Consider the following 23,934-nt stretch of genomic DNA (forward strand, 5'->3'; position numbering starts at 1 on the left):
CATAGTCACAGAGTAACGCTTGCATTTCATCTTAAAACCATACCCAACTAAGGGTATTTCTCTGCCAACAACAAAAGTCCTTCTAGCATCCAAAAATAGGACCCAAAAGATCCCTTTTAAAAGTAAGACTTTCAAGAAATTTGACCGTTTACGGTCCTTTTGGATGTTTATGAAAAGTAACTTGGTAGTAATCCCTCGATGTTTTATCCCTCAACCAAAATCCCTTGATGGTAGTAATGAACCTTGTATGAAAATCACTATATGCACTCAATCCAAAATGAGACTAAACTTAATGACTATTAAAAATCTAATCAGTCAAATGGGTAAGATTCTTGGCATATATAACATGGAAACAATTGATGGACCTGACCAGCATATTCAGAACCTGACAAATTAAATCCTAACTGATCATCCAAACCCTCTAGAAACCCTCTTTAACGCCTTAAAGTTGTCTATATCCAACCTGTAATATCAAAAATTCAAAAGAGTCATATTAAGGGGTCCTTAGCACCTCTTAGAAGTAACCAATGGATCGACAAAATATAAACAAATTAAAATGTAGGCTCGCGGTGACTCGACAGTAACATCATCATCCCGGCTTCCGTTTTTAGAACTAATAGGTGTCAAGGAACTTATTCTGTTAAACAGGATGGCGCCACCTGGATTGTCGTCTTGCCATAAGTCGACGACTATGGGAGCATCATACAAAGCTAGGCCAGATCCAAAAGCATTTAACTCAGTCCAGTATCACAGTTCACGTGGTCCCCACATTTCAATGATTAGAATCTTTCATCTGGTGGATGCAAATCATGCAACATTGGATGTTGACTTATCCCAGCTATAGATTAGTGGAAGTTCTTTTCATTAGATATCAACTATTAGTTATACGTTCAACCATCCAATTCCTTGTTGGAAATGGGATAGCCAGGACCGACCAATAGGGTGCTCTTCTCAGCAGCACTCATCAACAGTCTTAAAGAGTCCACAGACGAACGGTCCAGATCACTAAGGTCCAAGTCCACAAGATTGGGCTCAGCATTTGGATAGTGGACTAAGCCTGGTCTAGCCAATCTTGGAATTTGGACAGGGTTTAGTACCACGTGTTTAGCACATCCAAGCCGTCAAATAGGCCAACCATTTCAATAAGATCACTTGGCGAGAAAATCACGCCAACCCACATCGTGTGGGCCCCACTTGTATGTAGGGTCCTACCGATGGCCATCCATTGACATCAATGGCGTGGCCCACTCAATGAGTAGAATGGCCTGGATTTCAATTCAGTCGATCATTATGATGGAGCCGACATTTCCCACAGCTTAGATGTCTTACACATGTGACATGTTGGCGGGGAATGAGTTGCAGCACGGTAAGCTTGCAGTTCAAAGGACAATACCTGATCATTTCTATTTTAAAAAAATAAAAAATAAAAACTACTTCGAAGAACTAAAATGAGATATTTTCCCCCATTTTCACTCGAGAAAATACTACTAGTTTTTGCGATGTACATGAATCTGTTTTGTGCAATCAATCAAAAGCTACAGAAAAGTAAGCGTAGAGAGAGAGAGAGAGAGAGAGAGAGAGAGAGAGAGAGAGAGAGAGAGAGAGAGAGAGAGATGCTTGGAGAGGAGATGGAGCTTTCTGCAGCAAAAACCCTAAGAACACCGTTTTAAGGTTCAAGGGAAGAAGGCAGGAGAGAAGAGCTTCGCTCTTTGTTTTATATGAGGGGAGAGGAGAAAGGTTTTAGGGCTTTAGGGCAGAAGGTTGAAATCACACGTACCATCCTCGGCCCGATTATACATCATTAGTTTGCTTGGGTTTTCAGTTTGGACCATCGGGGCCCATCATCGAGTGATCTAGACTGTTCATATTTTGGATCCCACCGTCGATGGGCTATTCTAAGCAAAAGATATCTCCAGAACACATCCTTTACCTTTATATGGGTGGCTTCTAAATAGATGGTTGAGAATAGAAATGCATCCACGGTCCACGTTCAAATAAAAAAGGTAGCCCAATTGAGAATAGAAATCCAACCCAATCCAACCACAGGTCAGGAATTCTCAACCCAAGCGAGCTCGGTCAGGTTGGTCAGGTTGGTATATACTAATATTTTTGTTATTACATTATTCTATTATATTTTCAATACATGTCTTTTCTTCTTCTTCTTCTTCTTCTTCTTTTTTTTCTTATGATTTTATTAATTATATGTATTTATTTATCGTAAAGTACTTAAAAAAAAATGAACAAACAACCAAACTAAAATACAGGACAACTACTCTTTAAAAGTCATATTGTGTAGCACACAATCTATTTGGAAGAGAGAAATCTATCATATCTTCTTAGCTTGAGTCATCGAAAATAACGAAGACTAATGAAATCCGATGTCACGGGAATTTCTTATGACTTCAATACAAATGATCCACACTCAATCATAATTTATAACTTATATATCGATTGGGTTTGGGTTAGGTCGAGCAACCCTGAGACCTCAACCCGAGCCCGACCCAAGTTTTATCGGATTAGTGTTTGTATAGCTCAATCCTAAGACTGAACCTGATACATCCTACCCAAGCCCAACCCAATGTGAGATCGGTCACGGGTCGGTCGGTTGAACTTGCTTGACTTTCAGCCCTACCACGGCCCCATCTTGTTGTGTGAATGTCATCCAATTTGTCCGTCATGTGTGTCCAATTATGTTCTCAATAGATCTAAAAAGAGGGCAGATCCAGAATTTAGGGGGGCCACCTAAATTCATGGTGTGTAGGTCCACCTTGACGTGTGCATGAAATCTAGTACGTCCATCATGTGTTGTCCCGCCATGTTCTCCTTGAATCCCAATTATGAGACAGTCCGAAACTCAGGTGGGCCACAACTAAAATCAGGTGGTGTGGCCCGCCTGAGTTTTTAGTTTTGGGTGTCCATTTAGGTATCCCTGAATGGATTGGATCGAGCATAAAAATAAAAATAAATTGTCTGCCCCCCACAAATAATTTGGATAGTTTTAGCCATTGGCATCCCAAATGTTCATGAGGTGTGACCCACCTTTGTTTTTAATCGGACTGATTTACAATGGATGCACATTGGGTCCTACCCCTGGATCTGAGCAATGTGGTCCACCTAATGGCATTAGTCACATTTGATTTTGGCTGCCTGAGCCTGGCCCATTGATAGTCCTACTGCATTCAAGCTTATTATTTCGCATGGCCCACGCCAAATATGACTCGTGCATTTAATGATTTGTGCATTTAATGCAATCAAGCTTATTATTTGGCGTGGCCCACTTGAGAGTTGGAGCTACCTCATTTTTGTGCACTTACCTTGAAATGATCTGAGAGAATGATGGAAGGCGTTGATAAACATATATATCACAATGGGCGCACCACAGAACTGCTCATTTGTGTCTAGAGATCGGCGCGGGTAGGACACAATCCACATCATTTTTTTATGGGGTCATCTTAATAGTGGGGGCTACCTTATTCAAACATCCCATCATCAACACATGGACCCATATGTGCAGTCGATTAGTTGCATGTGAGTGCGTGTGGTGTGGACAGGGCTGCAACTTGGGTGGGTTAGGTTGGGTTGGGTTAGGGTCAACCCAAGCCCAATGCAAGCTAAAGCGGACCCAACCTGCAATTCGGCCAAAACCAAAATACTACCCAAGGTACCAACCCAAATCCCTTTATTTTCAGCCCAAGACCCAACTCAACCCAACCCAACCAAATTCCAATCCAAGGTACCTAGGCCCAGCCCAAAATCAAATTCGAACCCAAGATACCTAGCCCAAACTCAAACCCAACCCAAATACATTTATTCTCAACTCTAACCCAACCCAACCCAACCCAAGGACCTGAATTTATGTGATTATTCCCAACATGGGAAAACCTAAACTAACCATCGTTTGGCACCACGGATTTGGAAGGATTTGAGGGTATTTCAAATCTATGGATTAGAGGGTATATGGAATTTCAAATCCTCACTTTGGGTGAATTTTGCAATCCCTCCATTTTGCTTGGATTAATAATCCTTTCTCTCTCTCTCTCTCTCTCTCTCTCTCTCTCTCTCTCTCTCTCTCTCAATTTTAAATGCAAGAGAGTCACATGGGTAACATATGTATCAATTAGTTATTAGTTTATTGTACAAGTGGCCCACCAATGAATCCCAAAATAATTAGATTATTAGGTGCATCATTAAAATTACATCAATAGAATGATCTGAGCAATCCAAACATTAGCCATGTAAACTAATGGTTAAAAATGTTTGTTAGTTGCTCACTTGTGATCATTTGTTTCCAACTCATCCCAAGTTTGAAATTTCATCATTTTTTACCAAAGTATATATTTCAATAGGTTTATTACAATTATTATATCAAACATTAGTACATACACCAATTAAGAATATTAAAGTTAATTTCATAATTAAATTTAAACTCTTATAAATATATTACATAATTTAAATGCATAGCTATTTTTGGATTACAATGGACTTTAAATCGAATGTGCCAAACACAATCAAAGATTTCCAAATTTAGAGAATTTTTCTTCCAAAGTATTATGAATCCACGGTACCAAAGCCTTGACCAATTTTCAAATTGGATACCTTGACTTTAGGACCTTGAGGGGGCGTTTGGCGTGTTAGATGGGATTAGGTGGGATAGAATTGCATTTGGTACCGTGTGCATTTCCATCCAGCATTTGGAGAGGATGAGAGGGTTGGGATTAGGTGGGATGGAATTGCATTTAGTCCCACGCAGGATTTATGTGGATTTTGAAATCAACTACACATGTGGACCCCACATTGATGCATGCGCTTGTCCATGCCATCCATCCATATACACCATTTACACATGACATTCTGCTTATATATGTGCATAAGTGAATGACATCCGTTGTGAATTTGGTCCGTTGATTACAATTCTATGGTCCACCAAACATGATTTTACTTAATCCGGTGTTTTCGGGTAGCAAAAATTTTATCCCAAACATGGGATTGGATGGCTACAATACCATGGTATTTCCATACATACAGTCATTGTGCGATAATGATGTTAATCCCTTCTAATACAATTCAATACCATTCAATTCCATGGCCCAAACACGCTCTCAACCTAACCCAATCCTTAGTCAGGGTTGAGTTGACGTGAACCCGGTTTGCATGTGGGGTTAGTAGCCCTTCATTAGAGTTGTACACGAGCAGAGTTAGCTCGGTAACTCGCTTGACTCAACTCGAAAAAGCTCGACTCGACTCAGATCGAAATTGTGTTCAAACTGAGTCGAGCCATTTTTTGGGAGCTCGGAACATTTCGAGTTGAGTCCAAGCTGGACCTAGCTCGGCTCGGCTCGACTCGACTCCACTCGAGTCGGCTCGAACTCGACTCAGATCGAGTTTTAAGTACATATATAAGGGCTTTAAAAAAAAAAAAACCCTTATTCGCCCGACCCTAACCCATTTCGCCCAACCCTAACCCAACGAGCGTCCAGCGCCCAAATCGCCTGACCCTAACCCATTTCTCTCTCCCTTTCGCCCAAATCGGCCATCCGTTCGCCCTATACTCTCGCCGTTCTCCACCGCCTGACAAATACTCTCCTTCCAGCGTTTGTCCAGACGACCTCTTCTCCCAATGTGAGTCCTCTCCTCCCCTCTCTCCATTTTTTTTTTTCCGGCGAGTAGCATCTGTCTGAGTAGCAGAATCCATTCGACCAGCGACCATTTTTCAGCTTGAACTCGGCTTGAACCGGACCGAGCTGTTGGGCGAGCCGAGCACGAGCTGCTGTTCCAAGCTCGAAGGCCAAGTTGAGCCGAGCATGTGCTAAGACTCAAGCTGTCTGAGTCGAGCACGAGCTGGGCAAAGCTCGGCTCGGCTTGACTCGTGTACACCTCTACCCTCCATTGTATTGTGGACCCTACCTCAAGAAAATAACATTAAAAAATGTAGTAATCAGCCAATCCCAACCATTCATTTGGTGGCTTTCTTTGTATCTGTGAAAAAGGATCCCCATGATGGACCATCCAACTAATACAAATGCTTATCCATACTCAGAAATGTATTCTGAAAAAAAAAATCAACCATGTCCAATCACTATGTTGTCAAAATGTATGGCACGTCATCAGTGGCATCTCTAAAATTCTGTTGATCAAACAATTCTATTTATCCAAAATTTCCTCAACCGTTCATATTTTGTGGCAAAAATAGATGGCAGACATCAAATTTGAGGTAGTTTTAAGCTTATGGCCCATCCACATGTAGATTTAAACGGTCCAGATCTTTGCAAAACTATGCCATGTTTGTAGCTGAAAAACCAAACCAGTTTGGACTCTGTAAGTATCTTGATGCTTATGCCTGACCCACTGGACCGACTGCATGCAATAGAATGAAATTAAGCCGTCAAAGTTGTGGGTCCCCATGGGCCATAACAGACTATCATAAGCCAAAATTATGCTTCTTTGATGATCCAACTATCAGATTGGACACTTGTATGATAGCTAAGAATGAAAATTATCCAATGATATTATTTCAGAAAATGAGTGTCCACAAATCAGTGGCAAGGATTTTTCAACCAATCGGATTATGGGACTGTGACTTAATGAAAGTGGACCCCACAATTTAGCCTTTTTAATTTGAGCTAATGTGAACTAAGTGCAGATTGTCTAAATGGCTAATGTATCATGCTGTATGTGTAACTAGTATATATCAAGTATTCCCACACGACTGTCCATATATATGTAGGCAGACCTGCCCGGTACCTGACTGACCTGACCTGACCTGATTTTAATGAGTCTAGATCTGATTATTTTGGACCCATTGAGAAATTGAGCAGGGTTCAGGTCTTATCATTTCAACATGGTTAAAAATCAAGTTTAGTTATGTTTAGGTCGGGTCCACCAACTTGAATATGGTTAAAACTCAATAGGGTTATGTCGGGTCTAGGTCAAGTCTTATTAGCATTATTATTCACACATGTATATAGAGTCATCCTCACCTGCACACCTTTGCACACGTGTCATGGTTACAAATTCCGAACGATCTATGTGATGCAACACCTTATGAAACTCCTAGGGCCCAACTTTTAACCTAATCCAAAACTTTGATCGGCCGTAGCAAAGAGAAGCAAATCAAGGGAGGAAATTGTTTCCTTTTGCTATGGCCCACTAAAGTTTTGGATCATAGTAAAAGTCGGCCATAAAAGTTTCACGGGGTGCTGCATCACATGGATCGTTTGGAATTTGTGCCCATGACATGTGTGCAAGTGAGGATGATGGTACACATCACCGTGGGCCTAGTACTATATATGTAAGAGTAAAAGTTGGCCTTAGGAGCTTCATGGGGTGCTGCATCACATGGATAGTTTGGAATTTGTGCCAATGACATGTGCGTAGGTGAGGATGTTGGTACACATCACCGTGGGCCCAGTACTCTATATATAAGAGTAAAAGTTGGCTCTAGGAGCTTCACGGGGTGCTGCATCACATGGACATTTGGAATTTGTGCCCATGACATGTGTTCAGGTGAAGATGATGGTACACATCAACGTGGGCCCAATACTATATATATAAGAGTAAAAGTTGGCCCTATGAGTTTCATGGGTGCTGTATCACATGGATCGTTTGGAATTTGTGCCCATGACATGTGTGCAGGTGAGGATGATGGTACACATCACCGTGGGCCTAGTACTATACATACATACATACATACATATATACATATATATATATATATATATATATATATGTTGTAAACAAATGTCTTAAAATCTGTCAGTTAGCATGGTTCGATGACATCGAACCAGCTTTGATGTCATCGAAGCCAGTTCAATGACATCGAAGTTGGTCAATGCCATCGAATTTTTTTGCGATTTTCAGCCCCGGTCACTGGACAATTTTGGTCCTTGCTCGATGTCATCGAAGGTTTACACATTTGTTTGCGGAAATGCAGATTTTGTGATTTTTGTTTCCTATTCTGCTTCCATTTGTTTCTAAGTCTATAAATAAGGGTGGACACCGGATTAGGAGGTATTCTAAGAGGTCGAAGTATTTCTAAAAGGGTTTAAGGGTTTCTAAAGGGGCTCTAGGGTTTCAAGGGGTGGAGAAAAGGTGAGGTTTGAGGATTGCTCAAGCCAGGTAAGTCCTTTATCTTTGTAGTATGTGCTTTCGTAGTGGAATTTGCTGTTGCTTTGTGCCGTGGTTTTTTCCCGCAAGGGTTTTCCACGTCAAATCTTTGTGTTTTTTGTGATTTCTTGGTGCTCTTGGATTGCTATTCTAGATTCATATATGTGTGATTCCGCAGACCAAACCCCAACAAGTGGTATCAGAGCTATCGTTGGGGCACAGATCTGAATCTGCAGGATTCATAATAATGGGAAACGCCAAGTTTGATATTGAAAAGTACTCAAGCAAAAATAATTTTGAGTTATGGAAGATTAAGATGATTAGTCTATTAACCAAGCAAGGCGAAGTTAAGGCTCTTAAGGAGTGGAAACTGACTATGAAAGATGAAGAGGCGGAGACCCTTGATAGTAATGCTTTAACCTCCATCCGTTTATGTCTCACGGATGAGGTTCTCTACAATGTCATGAGGGAGAAAACCGCGGCTAAGTTATGGGCGAAGTTGGAGGATGTCTATGCGAAATCCTCTGAAAATCGTCTATACTTGAAGTCACAGTGGTATACCTTCAAGATGGCAGAGGGTGGAGATCTGGAGGCCCACATCAGCAACTTTAATAAATTGGTTTACAAATTGATGGATATGGAGGAAGTAATCAAAGATGAAGAACAAGCATGTATGTTGTTGAATTCTCTTCCGGCATCGTATGAGTCATTCATGGACACAATATGCACCATAAATAAAACTCTGCGTGTCGACACCGTTATCTCGGCTCTTCAAGGGAAGGCCATGAGAAAGCGTAACAGCGACATGGAGACATCTTACGATGCACTGATTACGAGGGGCATGAATTCTGAGTAAGGTACAGGATCTTGGAGCTCTAAGTAAAAATCCAAGGACAAGGGTAAATGGAAGTGCTGAAACTGTGGGATGGAAGGACATGTGAAGAAGGATTGTACAAATCCTAAATCTAAGAGAAGAATTTGAGGCTTCGTACAAGGAGGCTAACGCTGTCACGTTAGATGAATCGAGTGGATGCGATGGTGATGTCTTGTCTGTGTCTACGATCAGACGCCCATACGATGATCGTAAGGGTGAGTGGATTCTAGACACAGGCATCTTTTCATATGACTCCTCATCGGAGTTGGTTCACCAGCTACAGGGAGTGTGATGGTTATTTATGGGCAATGATAGTTCCTGTAATGTTGTGGCTGTTGGTACGATACGTGTCAAGATGTTTGATGGAACAGAGCTGCAGTGGCTGTAGCGGATTCCACCTCTGCATGTGTGGCATGCTAGGCATGACCACATGAGCGGGCAGGGCATGAAGGCTGAGACACGCAGATAGAGATACGAAGCAGGTGGAGCAGCCACCTACGAGAAGAATCACACCGCATAATCGCAGGTGATCGACAAGGTACACGGACGACTCCAATATCGTAGGGGATCTGTCTTCTATTCAGATGGCTTTAGGTGAGCCTGGTGCTGAGAAGTAGAAGGTGACTATGGACGATATGATGGACTTGTTGTACCGGACCGACACATGGGAGCTGGTGGAGCTTCTAGTGGGTCGGAAAGCAATTGGATGCAGGTGGATCTTTAAGGGGATATAACATAGATGTAGAGCGAGGTTGGTAGCGAAGGGTCATGTCCAGAGAGAAGGGATCAGCTTCTCAGAGATATTCGCGTCGACGGTATAACAGGTGTTTATAAGATTTGTATTGGTGTTGGTTGGCCAATGCGATCTTGAGCTGGAAAGGATGGATGTGGAGTCTGCACTTCTGCACAGAAAATTGAAATAGCAGATCTACATGAAACAATCAGAGCGGTTCAAAGTTTAAAGGGGCTGAGAAAAAAGTTTGCAGGAGGTCGTTGTGCAACCTGTCGCCTAGGCAGTGGTATAAAATTTGATTCCTTCATGGTGAGTTATGAATTGTATATTATGACATGTAGATCGCCAATCATGACTTGTTTGAAATCAATGTACTAAAGATTCGGTTAAGTGGGACATTCATGATGAATAGGGCTGTACACGAGTCAAGCTAGCTCGAAAAGCTCGCTCGACTTGGCTCGACTTAGCTCGGATTGACTCGGCTTGAAAGGCCGACTCAAGGCGAGTCAAGCTTGTTCACTAAAGCTCGAGTTGAGTTCAAGCCAAGTTCGACCATGGTGTATTTCAACTCGACTCGACTCGACCTGAACTCGACTCAACTCGAAGCTCGAGCTCGAGCTCGACTCGGCTCGAGTAATATATTTTAATAATATATATTATATTAATATTATATATATATATATATATATATATATATATATATATATATAAGTTTAAAAAAAGAAGTTAGAACTTGAAAGTTTTTACTAAAAAACCCTACCCGACCCTACTCGTCCCCATTCCCTCTTTTTCTTTCCCTTACCCTACCGAGGTAAACTCGACTCGACTCGAACCACTAGCTCGACTCGAAAGCTTTGGCCAACAAGCCAAGCTTCAATGTTGAGCTCGAGGGCGAGCTCGAGCTCGAGTATAGCATGGACGAGTCAAGCCAAGCTTGGCCCACCTCCACTCGACTGGGCTGATGTACAACCCTAATGATGAAGGATCGGGGGCTGCAAAGAAGGTTCTCGGCGGTGATATTCATAGAGACTGGAAGAGGAGCATGTTTTGGTAATCACAGGTAGAATACCTTATGTAGGTATTAATCAAGGATGTGATGAACCAGACAAAGCCGGTGAGCGTTCCCTACGCGACTCACTTCAAGTTTTCCTCAAGTCATGTCCCAAAACTGATGAGGAAAAGTAGGATGTCTCATGGGCCTTATTCGAATGCGGTTGGCAGTGCATGCCATGGTCTATATTTAGACTGGTTATTTCACATGCTATTGGTTTTGTGAGCAAATACCTCGGCTAGCAACATTGGATGGTGGTGAGATGGTTACTTCGATACATACGAGGTATAGAAGACTACGTCTTATTTTTGAGAAAGCAGGAGCAAAGGAGGTTAGGCGCATGGATTCAGATCCGGCAGACATGCTCACCAAGATCGTTCCTTCGGAGGAGTTTTAAGTTATGTGCAACTTCTCTGGGCTTGGTGATGGTGTAAAAGGATGACGGAGTGTGCATGAGAAGCATTGATGAAGCTATGATGCGAGACAGAGAAAAGAGAAAAGGACAAGAAGCTACACGTCTGAAGATTGAAGACATGGTGGAGATTGTTGTAAACAGATGTCTTAAAATCTGTTAGTCAACATGGTTTGATGACATCGAAGTCAGTCGATGCCATCGAATTTTTTCGCGATTTTCAGCCTCGGTCGCTGGACAGTTTTGGTCCTTCTTCGATGACATCGAAGGTTGCTCGATATCATCGAAGGTTCACATAGATTTGTTTGCGGAAACGCAGATTCTGTGATTTTTGTTTCCTATTCTGCTTCCACTTGTTTCTAAGTCTATAAATAGGGGTGGATACGGGACTAGGAGGTATTCTAAGAGATCTAAGTATTTTTAAAAGGGTTTAGGGTTTCTAAAGGGGCTTTAGGGTTTCAAGGGGTGAAGAAAAAGTGAGGTTTGAGGATTGCTCAAGCCAAGTAAGTCCTCTATCTTTGTAATATGTGCTTTCATAGTGGAATTTTCTGTCGCTTTGTGCCGTGGTTTTTTCCCGCAAGAGTTTTCCACGTTAAATTTTTGTGTTTCTTGTGATTGCTTGGTGCTCTTGGATTGCTATCCTAGATCCATATCTGTGTGATTCCGCAGACCAAATCCCAACAATATATATATATATATATATATATATATATATATATATATATATATATATATTCAATTAGGTTTAGGTTTCATAAGCTACACATATGTAAGAAAGCTAGTTCACCGACTATGCATGTACACATGTATGTACAATCTTATCCATCCATTAAATTTGTCTTGCCATGAAAATACTCTTATGTGACACTATCAAACTAGAACCTATACTAAAAACCTAATGGCCTCTCTAATTGGATGAGAGCTAGGTACAGGCCTTTAAGAATGACACCCATGCCTGAATGGATTCCAACTTGGCAACGTTAGAGTAGTGCCCTAGAAAACCAATGTGAATCTTGTCCAATTGCCTGCGTGGATGTCATTCATTGACCTTAGTCGTGAATCATTGACCATGATTCGTGGATGGACATGTGCTCATGTGATAGCATCTTAAAACATTTGGTTTTTGTTAGAAATTTGAGATTCAACCCAATAGTTAATAAAGGAAAGTTGGGTGCCATGGGTCTTAACAGCTTGATGTATTATGACCACCTAGTAGGTTGTAAGACAAACATGTTGTTGGTTTCATCATTATGACGATGGATGTACTCATCCTATATGGGAGGACTAATATAAGTTAGGATGCATGAAAGGTCTCCACTACTTGAGCATGACAACATCCTTTCTCCTATCCCACGTAGAAGTGTAAGTGTGTCATTTGGATATGTTGGGCACTTAAATTGGTGGATTAAGGTCAAATCTCTAGATTGGAAAAGCCATCATGCTTACACAATGATCTATTTGAGTACGTATGAGATCTAATTAATCATCAAACCTAAAAGACCCGTGGGAATGAAAGGATGAAGTGTACGTAATGCTTAGAACTCCAAATTCATGATGTGCGGACAACATGAGTTTTAGAATATCTTTTTTTTTTTTTTTTTGTTAAAGGAATAAGCTCATCATAGTGGGGCTAGTCAGCTTAGTGAATTAGATGCCATATTCAGATGACAATGGGCCCAACACGTAATTTAGACAATTTTAGTGGTGGGACATCTCTGGTTTTTTTTTCTTCTTTGAAGTTGTTCCATCTATATCAACGAAGTAATGAACCTTGTATGAAAATCACTATATGCACCCAATCCAAAATGAGACTAAACTCAATGACTATTGAAAATCTAATAAGTCAAATGGGTAGGATTCTTCGCACATATAACATGGAAACAACTGATGGACCTGATCAGCATATTCGGAACCTGACAAATTAAATCCTAACTGATCATCCAGACCCTCTAGAAACCCTATTTAACGTCTTATCGAAAATTCAAAAGAGTCACATATTAAGGGTCCTTAGCAGCTCTCAAAAGCAACCAATAGATCGACAAAATATAAACAAATTAAAATGTAAGCTCGCGGTGACTCGATGGTAACATCATCATCCCGGCTTCTGTTTTGAGAACTAATAGGTGTCAAGGAACTTATTTTGTTAAATAGGATGGCGCCACCTAGACTGTTGTCCTGCCATAAGTCGACAACTACTTGACATACTTTTTTACCTAACCAAGACGTTGATTCCCTCCCGTAGTGTAACGCCCTGGATTTTTGCTAACTTATGAATCATACATCCTTGGATGTTATCGTTAATATCTCGAATTGAGTGCATGTGTATGAGTGTATTCGCATGTGTTTGGGACTATAAAGAGTGATGTTGGGTCTACCAAAACCACATGACCAAGGGAAAGTTATGAGTTTTAGGGAACATGGATAGACCCACATAGTGCCATCGTGAAAATGGAGGTTTTTGTGTTAGTGGGGCACGGTGCCACTGTGAAAACCATGGTGCCATCGTGAAAAATGAGTTTTTTTAAGCAGCAGTCGACGATGCCACCAAGCAACCCACGGTGCCATCGTTACCCTTAGTTCAACAATAGACAATAATGTTTAGCAACATATAATTTTACTGTGCAAACTTCAAAAATTCATATCTTATTCAATATAACTCCAATTAAGGTAATTCAAAAGTTAGATTGAATCTTAATGAGTCTAGTTTTATACAAAAAAAACTCAAAGAAGATTGATTTAGAATGTTTTGTAAACTGTATAGAAAATTATTGGTTTCAAACAACTAGTACTTTCAGAAATTTTTATAGAACTTGAAATGGACTGAAATTTGATGGGACTAAATTAGACTCTATGATGAATTAAAAAAATTCAAATATAATTAAATAAGTACAAAAATGTTATAAGAAATAGACCTATTAAAATTGATTTTTTTGCAACTGTAAATTGTCAATGAACTGAACATATCTTTTTAATCTTAGAGTTTTTGTGTATGATCTCTTATTAGAAATTGCTTTTAATCATACCAGGAATCATATGATTAAATTAGATTTTTTTATTTTTTATTTTTTGTATAATTTACTATTCCGGATAATTTACAGTTTAGTTGAATTAGGACTCTTGATTTTGATGATTAGAGCCGAATCACCATTTTCGCTAGAGGGTTGTTTGATTTCCATTTCCAACTGGTAAATACTAGTAAATGTATGTTATCATTAATTACGTTTCCACCTGCAACAATGTCGGCTGAAATTGTACTTGAATGATGTTGTTTGGTTGCATTCCATGAGCACTGTAAATGACAGTCATTACTTCCTACGAAGTGTTTGTTTTTAACATGGAAATGTGTTGCATGACCACTGTAAATGACAATCATTACAACGCTACTGAAAAGCTACAGAAAAGCTAAGCAGAGAGAGAGAGAGAGAGAGAGAGAGAGAGAGATGTACTGAAAATATTTTAGTTGTCATGAAAATATTTTAGTTGTCATGTATTTTAGTTTGTTTGTTTTCAAAAAAGTATTTTGCGATAAATAAATACATATATAATTAATAAAATCATAAGAAAAAAAAAGACATGTACTGAAAATATAATAGACTAATGTAATAACGAAAGTATTAGTATGTACCAACTTGACCAACCTAACTGAGCCCACTTGGGTTGGGCCTGGGTTGAGAATTCCCAACCCGTGGTTGGATTGGGTTGGATTTCTATTCTCAAGTGGGCCACATTTTTTATTTGAACGTAGATTGTTGATGCATTTCTATTCTCAACCATCTATTTAGAAGCCACCCATATAAAGGTAAAGGAGGTGTTCTGGAGATACCTTTTGCTTAGAATAGCCCATCGACGGTGGGATCCAAAATATGAACAATTTGGATCACTCAATGATGGGCCCCAGTGGTCCAAACTGAAAACCCGAGCAAACTATTGATGTATAATCGGGCCGAGGATGGTACGTGTGATTTCATCCTTTCGCCCTAAAGCCCTAAACCCTTTCTCCTCTCCCCTCATATAAAACAAAGAGCGAAACTCTTCTCTCCTGCCTTCTTCCCTTCAACCCCAAAATGGTGTTCTTAGGGTTTTTGCTGCAAAAAGCTCCATCTCTCCAAGCAAGCATCTCTCTCTCTATCTCTCTCTCTCTCTCTCTCTATGCTTAGCTTTTCTGTAGCTTTTGATTGATTGTAGAAAATAGATTCATGTACATCGCAAAAAGTAGTAGTATTTTCTCGAGTGAAAATGGGGGAAAATATCTCATTTTCGTTCTTCGAAGTAGTTTTTTATTTTTTATTTTTTATTTAAATAGAAATGATCTGGTATTGTCCTTTGAACTGCAAGCTTGCCGTGCTGCAACTCATTTCCCGCCAACGTGTTACATGTGTAAGACATCTAAGCTGTGGGTAATGTCGGCTCCATCATAACGATCGATTGAGTTGAAATTCAGGCCATTCCACTCATTGGGTGAGCCACGCCATTGATGTCGATGGATGGCCGTCGATCTGACCCTACATACAGGTGAGGCCCACACGATGTGGGTTGGCGTGATTTTCTCGCCAGGTGATCTTATTGAAATGGCTGGCCTATTTGACGGCTTGGATGTGCTGAACACGTGGTACTAAACCCTGTCCAAATTCCAAGATTGGCTTGACCAGGCCCAGTCCACTATCCAAATGCTAAGCCCAATCCTGTGGATTTGGCCCTTGGTGATCTGGACCGTTCGTCTGTGGGCTCTTCAAGACTGTTGATGAGTGTTGCTGAGAAGAGCACCCTACTGGTCGGTCCTGGCTATCCCATTTCCAACAAGGAAATGGATGGTTGGATGTATAGCTAACAATTGATATCTAATGAAAAGAACTTCCACTGATCTATAGCTGGGATAAGTCAACATCCAATGTTGCATGATTTTCATCCACCGGAGGAAAGATTCTGATCAATGAAATGTGGTTCACTCCGGCCTAGCTTTGTATGATGCCCCAATCATAGTTTGCAATGTTACTGTTTTTTGTGTAAGACTGGTCAGCTACAGCTAGCTGCATACTAAATTAGCATGCAGCCTTGCTTTTATTGGCTATGTATTTGTGTGTGGGACATCTGACCTTTAGAAATTTTTTACCCCACAATGAAGATCATGTCGCAAAATCAGTCTAATTCGCTCATCAGATGGTGGTCCTATAGTTCACATTTCTTTGTTTCCCTTGCTGATTGTGGGCCCAGTTTTGTTTTCTAAGGTTGCTGTTCCAATGGCTAGGATCATCCAATTTTTGAATCATTTTTCATTGGCAGTCCCAACTGATAATTTACCCTGCCCTGGCTCCGTTGGGCTCACGGTCAGCTCTCCCCACCCAACATAGGCATTATCTTCGTCGATAGATCCAAGCCGAAAATGGACTCTCAAATAGTGGACCCAATCTGGGTGGTGTATATCTGTGCATCATATTGATAAAGCAATCAAAATGACTCAATTGGCATCTAACAAGTAGATGGAAGAATTCAGATTGTTAAGATTGTCGGATCATTTTGGTTATAGGTTGGCCATGAAGGGGCCCATTGTTTGGATCAGCTGGATTCACTTTAACAGTGGGTGAAGTCACCGCCATCTTGGTAAGGAAACGCAGTCACTAGGTTTTGGGGAATTGTGTTATCAAATGTAAATATAGAGAGTGACTCTTTGACTGTTGTAGATGGTTTGGAGAGATTTTTCTCATCTGTGGCCATTATGGTACAAAAGGGTGACGGCAAAATAGCTCATATTTTCTTACTGTCGACTCATATCTTCTGAGAGTTCAACTTGGAGGCAGATGGGCTGGCCCACTTGGAAAGTGGCTATGCAGGAGGGAACATTTGTCAGAGCCAGAGCTTCTGAGGGGTGTAGAAGGCATCAATCGTAGTCGATTAAGTAACGTATGGATAGATAAAAGTATGGCCTCCGTGGTGGGTTTGGTCTAAGAGTAAATTGTGTATAGAGTTGCTTCTGGTTTACTGCATAGAACTCTATCAGGTCTATCTGGCGGGGCAAAGTCTCTGTCCCTCCCTCCTTTGATGTATCTGAGTTTTTTATATGAACACAATTACATGTGGTGTGTTCCCACCTTTCACTGAAAAAAAATGATAATAAAATGAAAAATGATTAAGAAGAATTACGCTGTACATTGGCAGAATAAACTATCCATTTCTATGCACACAACCAATATACAAATGCTGTACTTCTGAACAACCCAAGAAGTGGGTCCCACTGTAAATGGTTTGTAAGAAATACTATATAGTGATGGTTATCAAATGGATGGTTAACTTGAAATGTATTCAGCTATTCAGTTTCCATTAACAAATATGCATTGAACTGGAGTTAGGAACATCAACAATCTGATTAGGGGACTGGCCATTCAGTATGTGGTCCACTCTTGTGACGGGTTTATTCATAGCTGATACATGTGAGCCTATCAGATTCATGTAGTTTGTGGGTTATATTGTTGCAATATGTCAAGTTCTTCTTTTGGGTGTGTTTCAGGTGCCTGGTTAGGTTGATTGACTAAACATGCTCGTGCTATTCGAAACCCCTGCGGGATTTGCCCTATTCAAAGTGTTAGATGAGGGGAAGCTTTCAAAAGTTGAGGTATGCAACCATGCTCTTTTTTTCTTTGTTTCTTAGTTATTTTCCAAATAATTCATTTCTGTGCATGGGTTGTCCAATTTTGCAATCATTGCAGTGGATGTGAGTGTGCAATTTTGTATTGATTGCATATAAAGGTTTTCTCATTATTTGTAACATGTTGCAGGACTTGTGGAAGGAATTTGCTACATCTGAATCGGCTAGACAGGTCAGATATACTATCTTTATGCTGCTGTTTATTGCATTTAAACGTTCCTTTTTTCAGTTCAATCAATTTCCTACATTGTTATATAAGATTAGTTTTTGTTGTAGTTAATCATTTTTTGAGAAGTGCAAGTGTTAATTATGGAGAAATATGCCATAAGTAGAGTTTATATCTTGAGAAACCAATAAATTTGGATGGATATTGTGAAGCTTGGCTTCTTTATGGATATTTGAATTCTATTAGAACATTTGCTAAGTCTAATAAGCCCCGCTAAGGATATATGTACCTATAGGATTTTCGATCCTCATTGCTGCTATGTGCTAGATCCGATCCATTCATGAGGTAGGCCTCCACCATGATCATGCACTAACCCAGAAATCAGTCCAGTCTCATTATGCAAGCAATATGTGTATGATAAATGGCCGGCTGGCTTGCTTGGATTCGTTTGTAGCCTTCCTGATGGGCAAACTGGCTCGATTTTGGGTCAGGTAATAGGGCTTATCTGATGAAGGGATCTTGTGTGCATTTGCCATGTTTGCGCGTGTGCCACAAAGAGAGGTGGCTGAAGGGTTCTCAATCCTCTTGCAGACACATGCTTTGGATTTTTGAAGTGTGACAGATATCACTGACCAGCAGACCCTTTTCTGACCCAAGTTCCCTGTTGTTTCATGTCTGTTTCTCAAAACTTTGTTCACCCTTTTCTTCGGAATCTAATGTGCATTTATTGTTTCATCAACATCAGGTAGTGAAGCTGAAAGCTTTTACCAAGTTTGAGAACACCTCGGAAGCCTTATCAGCAGCCACTTTACTAATTGATAGCAAGCCTAGCAAGGGTCTTCGCAAATTTCTGCGTACTCACTGTGAAGGAGAAACGTTAGCTGTTGCTGATTCAAAGCTAGGAAATGCGATAAAAGAAAAATTGGTCAGTCAGCAAACAGCTTACTGAAAGCATTTAGTTATTTGACAACTATATGGGATCTTTTGTTATTTTATTGCATTGTGATTAATTGCTCGTTTTTTCTTTTTTTTCCCCTTGCAGCAAATAGAATGTCTTCACAACAATGCTGTAATGGAACTGATGAGGGGGGTTAGAAGTCAGTTAACCGAACTCATATCTGGGCTTGCTGTACAAGACTTGGCTCCAATGAGCTTGGGTTTGTCACACAGCCTATCAAGATACAAGCTGAAATTCAGCCCTGATAAGGTGAAAATCGTTTTCCAATGACTCAACATTTCCACGCAGTGCTGAAGTTAGATGATTAAATTGTTAGTTCAATGAAGTTGAAATGTCCAAATGGTAATTACCTTCCTATTTCATGGTGTTTCGATATTGGAGCCCATAAGAAATTGGTGGGACACTGTCAATAAGTATAGAAGATAACCAAAGGAAGAAGTTGAGTTAAACCCACTATCAGCAGGTGCTCAATTAGGAAGCCCGGGCCTTTTGGAATAGAATGGGTGTTTGCGAGAGCATGGTGTAGTAAGAATAGGTTTATCTTGCCCCATCCGTGTTTGCTGTTCGAATAGAGCTGGGTTGGAAGCTTTTTTCATGGGCATTAAGCTCATTCATGAATCTTTCAATGGTCACCCTCTGGTGGAAAGTGACTTGAGAAGTTCTATTTCTGGGACTCTTTGTTGGGTGGTCTCCATTGGAAGAGAAGTTTTGTTGCAAGTGAAATTCTTCTGGGGGTCCCAACCCCAGTTAGTTGGGATGAGGCTTGGATGGTGATGATGATGTTGTTGATGTTATGGTAGAATGGGTCCGCTTTTGCCATAATTCATAGAGCTACAAACTTGATTGTAGACTCTCTAGCTAATAATGGTGTATCGAGGACATCTCTTGTAACTATAATGGCATATTCGTTGCCCTTGATTTTGTGATAGTTAGATGGGTAGATGGATATACAAAGGGAGGGAGGGAGGGAGGGAGGGATTGTTATTGAGCTCAAATTGAACATTTTTTCTTATATGTTTGATATTTGCATTTGGTGTATTTATCTGAGCCATCTTTGGATTCACTGTATAAATACCGTAACTAATGTTGTTTTGTACACCTCTCCAGGTTGATACGATGATCATTCAGGCCATTGGCTTGTTGGATGATCTTGACAAAGAGCTCAATACATATGCGATGAGGGTCCGTGAATGGTATGGCTGGCATTTCCCAGAGCTTGCAAAGATCGTAATAGACAATATCCAGTATGCCAAGGTTGTTAAGCTAATGGGCAACCGTGTGAATGCAGTGGGCCTTGATTTCTCTGAGGTGGACCAGTCAACTTATTTTCTCTATCACCCTGGAGTTGCTTTAAATGTTCTTTACTTCTAAATTTTTGGTTTGTTTCTGCAGATATTGTCAGAGGAGGCTGAGACAGCTCTAAAAGAGGCAGCAGTGATATCAATGGGAACTGAAGTTAGTGATCTTGATTTGGCAAATATTAAAGCCCTTTGTGACCAAGTGTTAGCCCTTTCAGAGTATAGAGCTCAGCTCTATGATTACTTGAGGAGCAGAATGAACACGATTGCCCCTAATCTGTCTGCCCTTGTTGGAGAGCTTGTTGGAGCTCGCCTCATTGCTCATGGTGGTAGCTTGTTGAACCTGGCAAAGCAACCTGGAAGCACAGTTCAGATTCTTGGTGCTGAGAAGGTATGTTTATTTGATGCTTCTTTGAAAGAAAATGGTTTTATTGTCTTACCCAATAGATGGGCCTCTATTTTGTTAATTTAAGCCATTCATCTGGCGGGTCCCATCATGGGAGTATTGGATGCCAATGCCTGATTATCTCCCCGATAGATGATCTTCCTCGTGCAATGGTGGCTTGCAAATGGACAATTATAGCCAACAGTTCACATTTATGGTGTGGCTCAGTTGGATGGCTAGGAGAGTGGTCCACCCATATGAATGGTTTGGATCACCAAAGATGGCCACGTGTATAGTTTGCCGGGCAAAGCGAGTTTCTTGACTGATCATTGAAAACTTCCCCGCTTGAACCACATGGACTGTTTCTTCGGGTCTAAAGAGGGATTTGATTCATGTTTGATTTTTTATATCTTTCTTTTCTTTTTTATTTTTTATAATTATCCTTACTGTAACAACTGGCCTGCATACATGCATCAGACATTGGATACAGGCATGGGTACAACACAGTTGCATAAAATTATAAATCTCCCTTGGGATGCTGAAATGTGCACAGATATGCTGACCATTAAGATCAATCCACTGACTTATTTTGTGAAGGAATACCCATATATTGTGGTCCATCACATAAGGCTTATGGTTGAAAGAAACCAGGGAAAGTAAGGCTCATATTTCTGACAGCTAGTGCAGTGCTCTAGATTTTCTTGTCCTCTCCGAGCCATGCAAACACTTATCATGAAATGCCATTGCAGTGTACATTACATGGGCTGTGTTTTACTTTGGTTGTATGCTTGAGAGTAACATGTTCTGTTTATAACATGTTCTGTTTGAGAATAACATGTTCTGTTTATAATTATCATTAGTTGATGGATTTTAAATATGCCTTTGGATCTTTTCTGCTTTGATCAAGGTCTGTAATGTTGGTTCATTTTGCTTCTCTGTAGGCACTTTTCAGAGCTTTGAAGACAAAGCACGCTACTCCAAAATACGGGCTCATCTTCCACGCATCCCTAATTGGTCAGGCACCCCCAAAACTCAAGGGAAAAATTTCTCGATCTTTAGCTGCAAAGACTGCGCTTGCTATTCGATATGATGCTTTGGGAGATGGTCAAGACAACACTATGGGACTTGAGAATAGATTGAAGGTAAAGCATACGAACCCTCAGCCATGATATTTTCTTCTTTCATTCTGTTTAATTATACTGGAAAGTAATTGCTGCTGTGAAATTTTCACGTGTAGCTTGAAGCCCGGTTGAGGAATCTTGAGGGGAGGGAATTGGGTCGCTCTGCTGGGTCAACTAAAGGCAAGCCCAAGATAGAATTTTATGATAAAGATCGAAAGAAGGGTGCAGGGGCATTGATAACAGCTGCCAAGGTACGTATATTTTGGAAAGTTTTCTTTTAGAAGGTAGGAGAAATGGTCGTTATTTTTCAGTAACATTATAACGAGGAACGTCACCTACAATAGAATTGTGGTTCAAATCAACCCTTTTTTAGTACCCATTTTGGCGTTGAAATATATGATAATTTTTAAGTGCCGAAATGGCAGTGCTGGTGCATATTCCGAAGGGAAGAAAAGGGGGGTTGTAGCCTCAAACCGTGATCGTTCGTCAATTATGAATGAGTAAAGACAATGAAAGGTGCAGCATTTTTAATCCTTGTGGGCTGCACATTTCTTTTGCCCTCTTCTTTTTTACAGGCCATTCTCCATTTCTTCCTTTACATAACAACCACTAGCATCATATAACAGGGTTATTATCCAATGCTTCAGTTGAGCGATTGCACAGTATTGTTTGGGTTTTTAGTTTGTTTAAGTGTGCCCATTGCTCGGTGAAACCTTCAAATATGTGGGCCTCACCATGGAAGGTCAATGCACCAAAAATTTCCCAGATTCAATAATCCTTCACCTTTCAATATGTGGTCAACGAAGCATGGATAAAAAGAAAAATGTGGCAACTGTTCCATTCAAGCAATCCATGCCCAAATATGCCATTGCTAGGTCTTTCAAATCTAGGGGTTTTGGTGCATAGGCCATCCACAGTCCCATCATCCCCACATTTTGCATTGATGCATCATGTGCCCCACTTGTACAATCTGGAAATCCAAATGTACTGTACACCTCCAAAATACCTCCCTGTAATGGTTGCAACTCTTAACATTATCTTTCTTTTTTGGAACATGGCATTGAACTCAATACTACATTCATGGTCAATTAAACACAGTATGGTCATTTGCTTGCATGTGCAGACCTACAACCCCGCAGCTGATTCAGTACTCAGTAAATGTGCAGAACCAGCAACAGAGAAACCAGCTGAAAACCTGGAAGAGATGTCACCCTCTAAGAAGAGGAAGCATAAAGAAGCAGAGCCCTCACAGCCCGAAGAGGCAGGAGAAGAGGAAAAGGAAGAAGAGGACAAGAACAAGAAAAAGAAGAAGAAGAAGAAGCAGGCAGAGGCTGCCGAGGATGCTAATGTGGAACCTGAAGAGGTAGAAGCAGAAACTAAGAAGGAGAAGAAGAAGAAGAAGAAGAGAAAGCACGAGGAAGCAGAGGATGGAGTAGCGAGCGTCCAGGTTGAGGAACAAGAAGCTGAAACACGAAGCAAGAAGAAAGAGAAAAGGAAGAAGGAGAAGAAGAGTGAGTGACGTTGCAGGGTGTGAATGACGGGTTTCTGCATTGAGCAAGAGCCCAACAATTTTTGGGTATTTAGGCACCGGGACGGTAAGTTTTGTAAAATCTCCTTTACCAGATTAGTGTTTGGTTAAATATGTTGGCTTGGGAGTTTTTAAGTTAATTGTCTTCAGATATTCTTGCTCTCACTATAGTGAGAAATTGCAGAAGAAATGGTTGGAGGAACAGTTAGAACATTGGTGGAATTTCATGAATGTGTTGGTAGTCTCTTGTTTTAGATATGGCATTCAAAGGCAAGTGTTTTGTTATTAGGTATGGGCCCTGCTGTAGATGGTACAGGTAGTTTTTGAGATTGGAAGACCCCCATCTGTTTGAGCTAATTACCAATTTTTCTTTGGATCGTGGGTTTGTTGCCATTGGTTGGATTGGAATAGAATTCTTCTGATATGGGAGATTTTTGGGACCAATTGGATTGGTGGACCATGGAAAGATGGGTCCCATATATACAGGGGAGAAGGGAAAAAAAGGCATGCACTGAACAGATTCTGAACATCACTGTATAAATGGTTGTATGACATTCTTCAACGGTTCACATTCCATCCTTAAATTGGCAGCTTCAGTTTTTGAAACATGGTGCAGGCAAAGCAAACTTTCTATTTAAGACACCTGTTCATCTAGACCATCTAAT

The 23,934-nt window shown here is 40.6% G+C and overlaps 1 protein-coding gene across 2 annotated transcripts in view; it reads left to right on the forward strand.

The window, feature by feature from the left end:
- LOC131219102 (probable nucleolar protein 5-2) overlaps positions 1 to 23,557 on the forward strand; it is a 33,917-nt gene extending 10,360 nt beyond the window's left edge. For both annotated transcript variants that reach the window (XM_058214102.1, XM_058214101.1), the window contains exons 2-10: positions 17,676 to 17,780; positions 17,944 to 17,985; positions 18,725 to 18,904; positions 19,022 to 19,186; positions 20,045 to 20,245; positions 20,330 to 20,626; positions 21,562 to 21,762; positions 21,858 to 21,992; positions 22,865 to 23,557. In XM_058214102.1, coding sequence (XP_058070085.1) covers positions 17,703 to 17,780; positions 17,944 to 17,985; positions 18,725 to 18,904; positions 19,022 to 19,186; positions 20,045 to 20,245; positions 20,330 to 20,626; positions 21,562 to 21,762; positions 21,858 to 21,992; positions 22,865 to 23,260 — 1,695 coding nt within the window. In that variant the 5' untranslated portion in view covers positions 17,676 to 17,702 and the 3' untranslated portion in view covers positions 23,261 to 23,557. The remainder of the gene's footprint in view (positions 1 to 17,675; positions 17,781 to 17,943; positions 17,986 to 18,724; positions 18,905 to 19,021; positions 19,187 to 20,044; positions 20,246 to 20,329; positions 20,627 to 21,561; positions 21,763 to 21,857; positions 21,993 to 22,864) is intronic.
- The last annotated feature ends 377 nt before the right edge of the window (positions 23,558 to 23,934 follow it).

This window comes from Magnolia sinica, chromosome 11, assembly GCF_029962835.1.
Source record: "Magnolia sinica isolate HGM2019 chromosome 11, MsV1, whole genome shotgun sequence".
In the NCBI taxonomy this organism is placed as follows: Eukaryota; Viridiplantae; Streptophyta; class Magnoliopsida; order Magnoliales; family Magnoliaceae; genus Magnolia; species Magnolia sinica.